Source organism: Labrus bergylta, chromosome 15 (genome assembly GCF_963930695.1).
Source record: "Labrus bergylta chromosome 15, fLabBer1.1, whole genome shotgun sequence".
In the NCBI taxonomy this organism is placed as follows: domain Eukaryota; kingdom Metazoa; phylum Chordata; class Actinopteri; order Labriformes; family Labridae; genus Labrus; species Labrus bergylta.
Window position 1 is genome coordinate 10,683,873 of NC_089209.1, and position 12,850 is coordinate 10,696,722.

General features: G+C 39.7%; 1 protein-coding gene across 2 annotated transcripts in view; it reads left to right on the forward strand.

Annotated features, from left to right (window-relative positions):
- The window catches only part of LOC109989694 (glutamate receptor ionotropic, kainate 2), a 69,981-nt gene that overhangs the window by 23,778 nt on the left and 33,353 nt on the right, over positions 1–12,850 (forward strand). For both annotated transcript variants that reach the window (XM_020641548.3, XM_020641549.3), the window contains exons 4-6: positions 126–307; positions 2,489–2,542; positions 4,734–4,907. In XM_020641548.3, coding sequence (XP_020497204.1) covers positions 126–307; positions 2,489–2,542; positions 4,734–4,907 — 410 coding nt within the window. The remainder of the gene's footprint in view (positions 1–125; positions 308–2,488; positions 2,543–4,733; positions 4,908–12,850) is intronic.

A 12,850-nucleotide genomic window follows, 5' to 3' on the forward strand; every position in this document is an offset into this window, starting at 1 on the left:
TGAATCCAGTTTTGTGTCCTCCGCACCATCAGAGATACTTCAAAATGGCAGCAGATCAAACACACTGTGTTGCTGCATCTTTAAATTCCCCTTTTCACGCTATATGTATCCTCCTTTGTCTGCAGGTCTCATTCGACTGCAGGAGCTGATCAAGGCACCGTCACGATACAACATTCGTTTGAAGATTCGACAGCTGCCCACAGAGACCAAGGATGCCAAGCCACTTCTGAAAGAGATGAAGAAAGCAAAGGAGTTCCATGTCATCTTTGATTGTGGACATGAGATGGCTGCCTGGATCCTAAAACAGGTATGAACCTGGCTTGATGAGCAATTTTTTCATAGTGGAGTAGAATAATTGGAAAAAAAAAACGTAGCCTGAGGGACTGTTTAATGGCACTTAAAAGTAATAAATATAAATCTAATAAATAATGAGTAGCTAAGACATCATTAGTCATATGAATGAATACCTAACATTATACAAATTAAACAATAAGTATTATTTTATAGGCCATTTCAATATTTTTAGTCTAACACTATTGTAACAGTTTATAAAAAGTCAACCAGTTTTACCAATTCATTTTTCAACCAATAATGCTACTGCTGCTTTTGGAGCAATCTGGCTAATGTTGAAACTTGTTAGCAAAGTGATTTTGCAACTAATCAAGAGCAACACATTATCAAAATATATCTGAATTTGTTAGCTAGCTACTGCTGAAAATGAAAAACAGTGTGCACACACAGGAGTTAGAATATCTTTCTATTTACATGGTTCTACAATATTATGCATGGTTGGCTACCTACTTAGCTAGTTAAGTAGTGCAGATAAGCATCAAAAAAAGAGAAACATTGTAAGTAGTATAGCAGCAGTTAACGTTAACTAGTTATTTCAGAGTTTGTTCTAAAAAGCACTTTCATTATTAAAATCAAAGTCTCTACAATCGTTTAAAGCAACAGACGCTAGATAAAATAGCGAATAATGACTTCTTATTGATGCAGAGTTATGAACCAAGCTAACCTGGCCAGGTAAGCTATCTGGTTAGGCACCTTGACCAGCCTTGAAAGCTAAAAAGATTGTATAACTTTGTCTACGTGATGTTGTTTTAACAGTAGCAGCTTCTAACTAGTTGATTATATCAGAATAACTTGACAATGTTGTTGCTAACGGGCTACATACAAAGTTTACCACAAAGTGGGCACTTTCCTATTCTAACTATTATACTGTTTATATAATGAATACATAAAGTATAATTCAAAAACTGTATCTTGCCAACAAAATTATTGTCAAAATAGAAATTAAAATCAGTATATTGTGTTCTAATAATTGCTTCTGTTATTCCACAAATTGTTGGTTCATTTATATAATTGACACATTTTATGCATGTGACTATTTGTCTCATAATGTCTTTTTTTAAAGGTCAATGTGAGAACAGTCTGCTAAATTTATGGGCAAGATGAGTCATTTTATCTCCGAGCCTCCTGGATTGAATTAAAACTGAATTAACTGCAGTCCCTAAATTTACATAATGCCCCCCCCCACCCCCCCTTCACAGAAACACAGACTCACTTCTTAGTGCATGGACTCAAAGTTCATTCATAATGTATTTGAACTAAAACAACAATAAAACATTGTCTGCATCACTGTTTCTCTCTTTAAGCTCTAATGCAAATGATTCCGATTCCTCCTTCATGCCCGGCGCATCTTTAATTCCTCTGTAGAATATGAGAGCTCTACTTCTGACCCTCATAATGGATACTCTCCATCGGACAATAAAGGTTTTTTAATTAGAAAGTCTAATTCTGCTCACAGGCATGTTAAATTAATTTAACAGGGGCACATAATTTATGAGAATCGTGGGGGGTTCTTATTGAATTGAAGTCTTCTCAAAGGCACAGTGCACTGTTTGATTTATCTATACAGCTGTGTGTCTACAGGAAGCAACAAGGAGGATAATATATTGAAGTGAAAACTCAGAAGTAATAACAAAATATATACCGCATGTCAACAGTTCAGTGCAGTGCCTGTTCGTGCAATACTTCCTTGTATTCAAAAAGAAATTGATTAAGTTAAAGAAATAATTGCAGGAATATTGACATTGGAAAGTTTATATATGGTTTATTTTTTGCCTTTCGCATTGAACGGGGAACTGTGAAATAAACAAGCTCACATCCATACAAACAACACATGTTGTGTGAACATGTTCTAATAAAAAAATATTTTTGGAAGCTACTTTAGGTGTGTCATTTTGAGCTTTTTTGTGAGATGTTGAATTACTTGTTTCAGCCTTTTTATTATTGGCTATGTGTAGTTAGTTTAGACCCCCCTGGTCTCTTGTAATGTAAAACTTTTTGAGCTGCCTCCTGACCATAGTTAGAGCGGCTTCACTGGTTAAACAAAGATTAAATAAAGAGCTTAATGAAATAGATGTAGTAATAAGCGTATTAATGTTTGATTTTTTTCTAAGCACTCGCTGTTCTTTTCTCCCTGTAGGCCCTGGCAATGGGTATGATGACGGAGTACTACCATTATATTTTCACTACCCTGGTGAGTTTAAGAGCACTTGTATTTATCTTAAAGAATGAATTTCTATTTCTAGACTGATTGAAGTAAAAATGTTAACCTCCTCTTCCTTCCCGGAAAGCAAAAATACATCAATCTGTGTGATTGTTTTTCTTTTCTGAGAGTCAAATTAAATACGACACATCCTGAAGCCAGTCAGATCAAATTATTTTCATTTTGTGCAAGACGTTTTAACCTGAACTACAACCAGAATTAGAGTTATAAATAAATGTCCTTGAAAAGCTGGCACATTGTCATCGGCTTCTTTATAAATATACTCTCTTTGTTTTAAGGTATCAGGTGTGAAACTTAGGTTTATTTTCTGAATTTGAGACCAACCTTTTCACCCCGCCTTGCTGTCTAAAAACCATGCGAGCAGGAAACAAAAGCTGTGGGATATATTTGATTCTGACTCTGGCAGTGCTTGAAGTTCTCCAAAGTTCTTTGATCTAGCCACTACAAAGATTATGTGCTATCTTTGCTGAGCCCAGAGAACAGAAGACCGAGAGCTCAGATAACAGCCCTGAGTAAATGAGACTGAGGCCCATTTGGTCCATTATAGCTCGAGCAAACAAATTGCATGCTGTGTTTGTTTGGCGCACAATTGGAAAGGCTAAGGAAAAGGTTGGAGAAAAGTGACCTGAAAACAGACAGTTACCAGTGCAAAGGACGTTCAGCTATATCTTGTGCACCCACATAAGCACCGAGCTAGATGAAAGGGAAGTGAGTGACAGCAGGAATGTCATTGGGATAGGAAAGAGAGCAGTGATTATAGGGCTGTTTCCGCCGCATGCTGCTGCTTGTAACGATGGAAACATGCCTACTTTAACATCAGCCGGTGTTTGGCAGGCCACAGTGCTGGCCAAAGCTTCTGTGTACTGGTAGCAAGCCATCCGTGCCGATTTTTTTTTTTCCCGAATAGGGCGACAAACATTGACCGTGGCGACCTCATTCTGCGTCCATCACCTGCTGTTGCTCTGTCAACTGTGTTGTCACATCCCAGAGACATCTGCCTGGTGAGATGCCAGAGATGCTGTATGCAGCGGACAATTGGGTTGTCCTTTCACTTCCACATGATAGATGGCAGTCTACCAAAAGCCTTCCTTTAACCTTGAAAGGCTTTCCTTAATCATGGCTACTGCCTCAGCATGAAATAAAATAACTCATGAAGCACCTTCAGCTGCCCTCCTCTGCCCTCATTTATTCTGATAAAGCTGCCACTCAAATGACGACTCTAATTATTGAGGACAGATCGTAGACAGTGCATACATGCTTGAGACCTTCATTCTTTCTAATGGCCAGCAGGTGGCAACTCAATTATTGGCTTAAAAAGCAGACTGATTTTTGGTGAGTCTAAGAAAGTTAAATGATTTATTACATATTAGCAAACATTTTCCTTGTAAGTTTATGGTCTAAACTGCTATGTTAAATTCTCCCATTATACAGTCTCATGTTCATTTTTAAATGGGGTTAATGCTTAAGGGTCTGGCTAGCATGGCATTGAGAAATCACTAGAATGTTAATCTTAAAAATGCCTTGTGTATCATTTAGGTGTACTTAAACATGCTAAGGAGTCTGTTATAAAATATTAGCAGGAGCTATAATTTGTTTAAGGCTTTACTCAAATTAGCATACAAATTCATATCACAGTCACCGTAAATAAGGGATGCAACTTGCTAACCAAGCTAGCAATATTTATCGATCTCATGTTATTTATCTTGGGACAAGTATAGAGCAGTAAACTGATGACACACACTACAACACTTATTAAGCTAAACCTAAGCTAATTTACAATTCCCGTCCACAGGTGGGCCTTTAAAATACGTAAAATTCCACAACAAATACCTAAGCGACAGAACAAACCAAACTCAACAATAAAACAGACGGACCAGTACGAGATACAAAATGAGCTCAATACATCATTTATCTCCAATTTCTATTCAAATTTGTCGCTTGTGTTACTCAAAAAGAATTAAGATGGCGACAGTGAAAATGTTGAAGGCCCACATTAGCTCCCCAGGGGGGGACAGTACAAGCTTGTTCGTTGGATACCTCCACTTTTATACCGTCTATGAGAAAGATGCAACATGACCCATATTTAGTTGCACACACATAATGGTACATTCATTTATCAGCAGCACATCTCAGCATTCATACTTCATCTTTGTGTCTGCAGGATCTTTTTGCCCTTGACATGGAACCATACCGCTACAGTGGAGTCAACATGACCGGGTTCCGCATCCTCAACACAGAAAACTCTCAGGTGTCGTCAATCATCGAGAAGTGGTCAATGGAGCGACTGCAAGCTCCGCCCAAACCGGACTCTGGTCTGCTGGATGGATTCATGACGGTAGGCAGCCAAAACCCTCTTAATGCTGCTTACGTAACACACATGATGTGCTGTGTTTGCACATGCTCAGAGCTATTATTCATTTTTATTTGCCCAAATGACCAAATCAATCGGAGGCCATAACATAACAGCATCTTGCAGCGTTGCATGCCGCAGGCGCTTGTGTTTATATAGAGTGATCTTTATGAAGCGAGGTGACTGTAGATGGAACAAAAGAAATCAATGCTGTGAAATATACAATAGTTTGAGAGGATGAATGAATGAGCACCAGTTGTCAATCACGAGCCCCATGGTGCAAGGGCTCCTGGGGAGGGCACGGGAGCAGCATGAACGCCCCTCTGAGTGGAGCGTTCAGGTTGGAGCTCCTGGGTCTAAATGTTCAGTAATGAGCCAGTGTGAATGGTAATAGCCGTTTATCTGCCCTCCTGCCTCTTTCAACTCTCCTCTGGAGTGTGGCCAAATATGACAATCTGTCAGTGTTCATGCAGAGAGAGGGAACAAATTGGATGGAAATTATGGCCTTGGTTTTTTTAGGATGGCTTCCAAAAACGCATGGGACGAGGTGATTTGAAAGTGAAAAAGGGAACGCGGCTCGTCATGGACATTCAAGGTCCCTCTCTGTGGGTCTGTTGTTGTAAACAGTCCAATTTACTCCACCTCCCTCGCAACACCTTCCTTGCAGACAAACACCTCCTCCCCCCCCCCCCCCCCCCACCCCCCCCCCCCCCTTCTTGCAGCCAGCCTTTTCTTTCTTCTTGCCAAATTGAAGACGTGGTATCAGGAATCGGTGCAATGAAAGAAGTGTCTTTAGATCAAAGACTCAAGGACACACCTTTGAATTAGGTGCCTATTCAAACATCCATCCATCACAGCCTTAATTGGTGCCTAGACATGACAAAATGGAAACAAAATCAGTTTTCAAAATCTAATTATATATTCTTTACTTTCCTAAACAAATCCACATTACTATACTAAAGTGTAACTTTAATGCAAACATTGCAGTTCATAATATGACACATCATATTTTATCTCCCTCAAACAAACAGCATCTGTTTACCATCGTCTCTCCAACGCACAAACAAGGACAGCAGTTCTATATGCAAAAAGATAATGCGTCGTACAAAGTGGTTAAATCACTTAATTTGTTTCCCTCCACCGGAAATTAATGGAAATTAGTGCAGAATGCTGGATTGATTAATTACAGTGCATGGAATCACTTTGTCAGATATCATTCTACATATTGACATATCTCACTGGACTAGAACCAGCGTTAAAGAATAAATTATGCATCCAAAAGACCTCCAGCGAGCTTGATAAAGCACTTCATTAGAGTGCTCTATTTATGAATCCCAGCTCTGATGCGTTTTATCTTCAGAGGTTCCACCCTAAGAGGATTCCTTTTAATGAGTGAATAGAGAAATAGCAGCACAAGTATAAAAACATTGTCATTTTAATTGTATAATAAAAGCGTAATGGGGCAGCTGGTTATTTTTAAAACAATAGCCCGTTCCTACATTATAAATGTATGGCTTAAAATAATATTGGGTTTCTCTACAGCTCCAATGCGTTTAATTAATTTGCAGAGTTGCCTGACATTTATGCACGGTGCTCTGGGCTCAGGAGCCACCGTGAAGGGTATCATTAGATTAAAGAGTAAGTGTGTGTATGTGTGTGTTTGGGGGGGGTGCAGACAGTGTGTGACCTTCCACCCTCCCACGACCCTCCCTCCAGCCTTTTATTTCGTCTCGCACACACACACACACACACACACCCTGCTCTTATTCTCTGCATCACCAGATCCTCAGGGCTTGTTTGAGCTCAGTGACCAGGCAACAGTTGTGTAGCAATGGTTACCAGGACAACGCCGGCCGTGTCACCTTGTGATTTCATGAAGGATTGATTGACTCAGATGTAGGGAGGAGGGAAGGTGAGCTACTGGTTGCTTGTAGGAAAGAAAAAAAAAAGGGGGCTTTAATGAGGAAGCGGAGAAAAAGATAGGGCGATGGGGGAGGATGTTGGGAGAGTAAAGAGGTGCATGTGATGTTTTCTCACGCCGCTAGGCCGGCATTAATGCAGGGGCGGTGTATAATCACAGTGACACTGGGCGCCTTGGGTGAGGCCGAGTGTTGTCACGGGGAAGGATGCATAATGAGAAGTCCCTCTTTTGCAGCCACAAAACACTTGGTCCCCTTCTTCTTAACTCTGTTTGTCAGAGGTATCTCTGATGTGGAGGGCTGCCGAATCAGAGTAAGGATGCTAATTAGTGGGGCGCGTGCGTGTGTGGACGTGCGAGTGTGTAACCCCAGAGTCATTTCAGCTCAAACATTGGGAACCCTTCCATCTTCTTGAGAATTAATAGAAAGTCGACCAGAGGTAGAGACTAACATCCTGTTTAATAATAAATGTATAGACAGAAAGAGAGAGAGAGGAGAGAGAGAGAGATAGATAGATAGATAGATATACATACATAGATACTTAGATATGCTAGTCTAGTGGTTGGTGCTTGCAGAGGCGGTTGTCCTCCCAGCAGGCGGCCTGGGTTGAAGTCTGTCCTGTGGTTCTTTTCCCGCATGTCGTTCCCCAATCGTCTCTTCTCTATTTCTGACTCTATTCACTGTCCTATTTCTTCAAATAAAGGCATGAAAAAAGCCCCCAAAATAAACCTTTAAGATAAAATAAAACAGAGATACAGACATACATACATACATACATACATACAAACATACATACATACATACATGTACATATACAGACATATGTACATACATGTACAAACATGCATGTACATACATGTACATACATACATGTACATATACATACATACATACATACATACATACATACATACATGTACATACATACATGTACATACATGTACATACATACATACATGTACATACATGTACATACATACATGTACAAACATACATGTACATAGATACATACATACATACATACATACATGTACATACATTACATACATGTACATACATACAAACATACATACATATATACATGTACATACATGTACATACATGTACATACATTCATACATACATACATACATACATGTACATAGATACAGACATACATACAAACATACATACATATATACATGTACATACATGTACATACATACATACATACATACATGTACATAGACACATACATAGATAGTGTCACACCTGATCTTAGTGTTTTTGTCCTATTTTCTGAACTACTGCCTGCAGATAATATGATATTTGTTTTATTGTTTAGATTTGTATCCTTTTTAATCCCCGTTTACTGAGTCAAGTATACACTTGGATTTAATCGAGGGTGAAACAAAACCTATTTCCCAGTTGAACACCTTACTGAGGCTTTAGGGCCCGATATTTTCGCCCGATATTTTCTACATCTGCATCATTTCATTTATGTCTTCATTTCAGTGAGCTATAATTACCACAACAGAAGGACGGGATAATCTCCTTTGTTTAAAACACAACTGAAAATATTGGTGTAATCGCTCTTAATAATCACTATTAGAGAGCAGTTGTTTGGGGTAATGCATCTGGTTAGATTGGGCTGCTCCTCTAAATTCACACAGGCCCCTTTAAAAATCACGTTTTACTGCGGCTAATTGAAAACACAACAAACACATTAAAACAATCTAATGAGAGCAAACTTATACACCGCCGCAGAAATATCCTAAAGCAAAGACGCTTAACTTCAAATCAGCTCAAGAACATGCACACACAGCAAACTTTCCCAGGATGCTGTAAGTAATTGCTAATGACAATGATTTAAAAGCAACAGCGCAGCATTTATCCCCCCGAAAAACTGTGAATTTCTTTTTTTTTCTTCCTCTTGAATAGCTGTGCAGTCATAAAAACGCTGATTAAAAACTGATTTTGATGACATACAGATAATTAAAGCGGGAAGGGGTGAGACAAAAACAATACAGTGAAGTATTTCTTTAATTTAGGTCATTCTTAAGGTTTTATAAACACAGGCTCTGTGAGAGCCTCTGTGTATCCTCCTTAATGGCACGCTGCATTTCCCCAATGGGGAGCAAATACATGACAGGAAATAATGCCTTGTCCAATTATACCAAATCTGCAACATGGAAACTGTGATGTGCGACATGACAATCTATCCAGTAATCCTGACACATTCCACAAACCAAAACAAAACCATGACCCTTGTGAGTATTTTGAACAAGAGCCACTAGGGGTGTGAATATGTCAATATCTCACATTGGATTTATTTCTTATTTGTCACAAAGGAGTGCTTATTTAAGGATTTACTCTGCTGTGCACTTTACTATTTGAGAGTGTCACATCATTATCGGATATTAAAGTCACAATGAAATTGAACTTTGAGAGTATCTAACTATGCCGTGTTGTGACGTATTTCCAACTGAAACTGGATAAAACAAATCACAAAATAGAAGACAACACATAACATAGGGATTCATTTGATGATTATATATCTCAAGCCTGAATGGTTAACGCCGCCGTGATGTGGGCTCGGGGCAATTCAATCGCTCTCAGAGTATACTTCACTTTCATGTTTCAGACTCTGCATATTGAATACGTTCAGTCAGGCTTCCTCCTACCCGCAGGATTATATAATCCACAGAGGGTTAAAACTGGACAGGCTGAATGTCTCATCTGCTCCATAGACAGTACAGGCAGTCTGTTAGTATGTCGGACACAGCCATACAGTACGAACGCTGAGAGCTAACTACTGTTAGCAGCGCGGCTAACGAGCCACACAGCCTGCTGCATAGATGTAACAAGGAAGGTGGAGAGGTTGGACCGCAGAAAATGCCAGCAGCGGGTTTGCCGTGGACAAACTTACTGCTGGTGAAAATTTGCTCAGGGCGAAATAAATTAGGTTTAAAAACTAGAAAAGAGGGACATTTTGAATCGATTCAGAATCTTAGAAATGAATTAATGTGAACCTGACGCAAATCGATTTCCTCCCACACCTCTAGCTTCCACCATTTGCAGCCTTCATGTAAACACTTACTTGCTCTTATGAAAGGCCACTCCTGGATAGTTCTCCAGCAAAAAATCTGGAGCCTACGTGCATTTTTCATAATGCATAGGATTTGATCATGATTTCTTCATCCGTCTTCTATATTTAAAGAATGACACGATGAATCCCTCAGCCAGAGTTTGTTGGTTTGGCTGCTCTTTGCACACGTACACTGGTTGCTTGTCCTCTTTTATTTTCTTGACAGAGTAGCCGCTCAAGGTGTGTTTGCTGTCCCTACTGGTCGATACATTTCATTTTGAACTGAACTCTGGGACCTGTATTAAAACACACTCACTGTTCGAGGCAATAACCACAGGGCTGGCTGGAACTCAAATGTTATCCACAGCTTTAAATGTGTTGTCTTTTATTCATTGATGATTTGTTTATATCAGGACACAGCTCCCAATACTCAATTTTAGGCATTATCTTTGGCTAACACTGATACTGTTAATAATGGTATCATCATAGGTACAGTATTGAACAGCTCTTAAAACGTGTACGCTCATTTATTACTACAGGATGTATTTTTCAAGTAGTGTATTTAAGTTCTCAATTATAAGGAAACTGTACAGAGGGAAAACAGCGAGGTAGCTGGTTGCAGAGAAATGCACAGAGGGAGGGAGAGACTGAGGGGGAGAGGCGGGGGGGGGGGGGGGGGGGGGGGCATGGGGGGGGAGACACCTTGCTGCATTAACAAGCACTACAGGGAATTGAGTAGAAGCCACCCACACAGTGAAAACAGAATAGAGGGAACTGCTAGGTGGCTGCTTCACTCTGTTTTTTTTTTGTTTTCTTTCACTACACATGTTTACATATAAGTGTGTGTATGTGTGTGTATCCTGTACCATGTGTACGTTTGAAGGCTCCTCCAAAGGGGGCGGCTTGGCTCAGGTTTGGCCTCTAAGGTTGGATTGTTGTTTGGTAGCACACGGCTGCCTGTAATATAACAAAGGGAAGAGAAATACCGACACGTGAATCCCTCCCCCAGCGAGCTCCGTTCACACAACGTTTCCTCCAAATGAGGGTCCTCAGTGTAGCTGTTGAGCCAAATTTGTTCCCCAGTCAATATGATATTGAGAAGAGGAAACACACACACACACACACACACACACACACACACAAACACAGATACTGTAATTCAGCCTGATATGAATCATTGCACAAATAAACTTTTTTTCTGGAAATTAGATTCAGTATTTGGGGGATTCATTTTATTTGCTCAAACGGACTTCAGTTTCCAGCCTGCAGCTTAAATAAGCTCCACAGTACATTTAATATCCTCATAGAAGTGTTCTGCAGACTCCGAGCCATTCGTAAGCATGACTCATATTTTATCGCTATTTTAACTCATCACTATTTAATTGCTGTATACAGTGCACGGCATCTTATTAGAAACAATGGATTGAAGTGGGAAATTACACACACAAAAAACTTGAAATAACAGTGCAGCCCTTGTTATCTTGTAAACTAGATACAACTTATGTGCTTTTACAACCATTAAAACACTCAATGTCAGTTTCTTTATCAAATATTGTTTTTAATGTGATAAAAGATTAGCTTCCCCCCCCCCCCCTTAAAATGACATAAAGGTTTTCATTTTCTGCAATTACAATTTGCTCTCCAGCTACACGATTTGAGAATTTGAGAGCGCACTGTGCTTCCAATCGTTTTTTTTTTTTCCAATGGTGTCATCAAGATCCAGAAGTTGATCGTAATCTCAAGATGATAAAGTTCGTTTTCACGGATGAAAGTTCAATTTATCTTGTTTAAAAGCTAAGTGTCTCGTCGTCTCATAGAAACGTGAAAATCTATCCCCGGAAAACGACCTTTGTTTTCTCATGTTAACAGCATCTTTTTGGTGAATTTGAAAATGATGCAGATTCTGATACAGAAAACTTATTTTTTGTTCCCAGAGGGGCATTTCAGTTTAAAGTTACAAGAATAAACTGGGAGATGAAATAGTGCGTGGCGTCCTTTTACACCTGATTTTACACTCCTTTTACGCCTTCAGGAACCCTGTCATAACTGATTTGTAGGATTCATTATTTAAAAGAAATGAGAGTACAGTGTGATGCTTTCATTAGTAATGTGTACTTCTTTGACTAAATCCCTCAGCTTAAATCTGTTACGACAGTTGTCAAGATGCTATCAGTGCATGCTGGCATGGCACTCATGATTTCTGTTACATTATTTTGAACAAGAGTAAACCGTCTTTGTTTTCTTGTCACATCCAGTTAATTATCCTGTTATCTCTTTTCTGATGATGTTTTAATTAACTTGTGACCTTGCATTTAAAAAATAAAAAAAATCCCTGTTCTCAACATCCTTACCCGTCCTGTCATAGCATACCTCCTTCTTTGCACTAACATTAAATAGCTTGATGCTTCAATGTTGTGTCTGAGAGCGGCACAGACAGAGCTAACAGACGGAGCTCCACACAGGTTCACAGGTTGGTTGAGTCCATTACAGCAGTGTGATCTCCCTCCCTCTGATCCCAGTTGGCAGAGGAGCGAGCCTTTTAAAGACGGCGACTGTGGAGAGCAGACACTCGATGCCCTGTGCCGGCCACCACCAGCTGGGCTTGGCACAGCATCAACATTATTAGCACCAATGCTCCCTCGCCCCATAGAAGCCTTTTGTGAGGGAAAACAGGCAGCAGGAGAGAGATGAGGAAGGGGGGGGGCATCTAAAAACAGAGGAATATGTATCATGTCTTTTTTTTCTCTTGATTTGGCTCCCTCTTAACAACTTTGACTCTAAAGTCTTGTTTGGTTTTTAGGTTTTCCATGTTAACGATCATCATAAAACGATTATAGAGGAGAAGAAGTATAATACAAATAGGTATAAAAGGTCGAACTATACAAGAAAAAGATCCTCTGAAATGATCCTCATTCAGTATCACCCCCTCACTCCCCTGCATA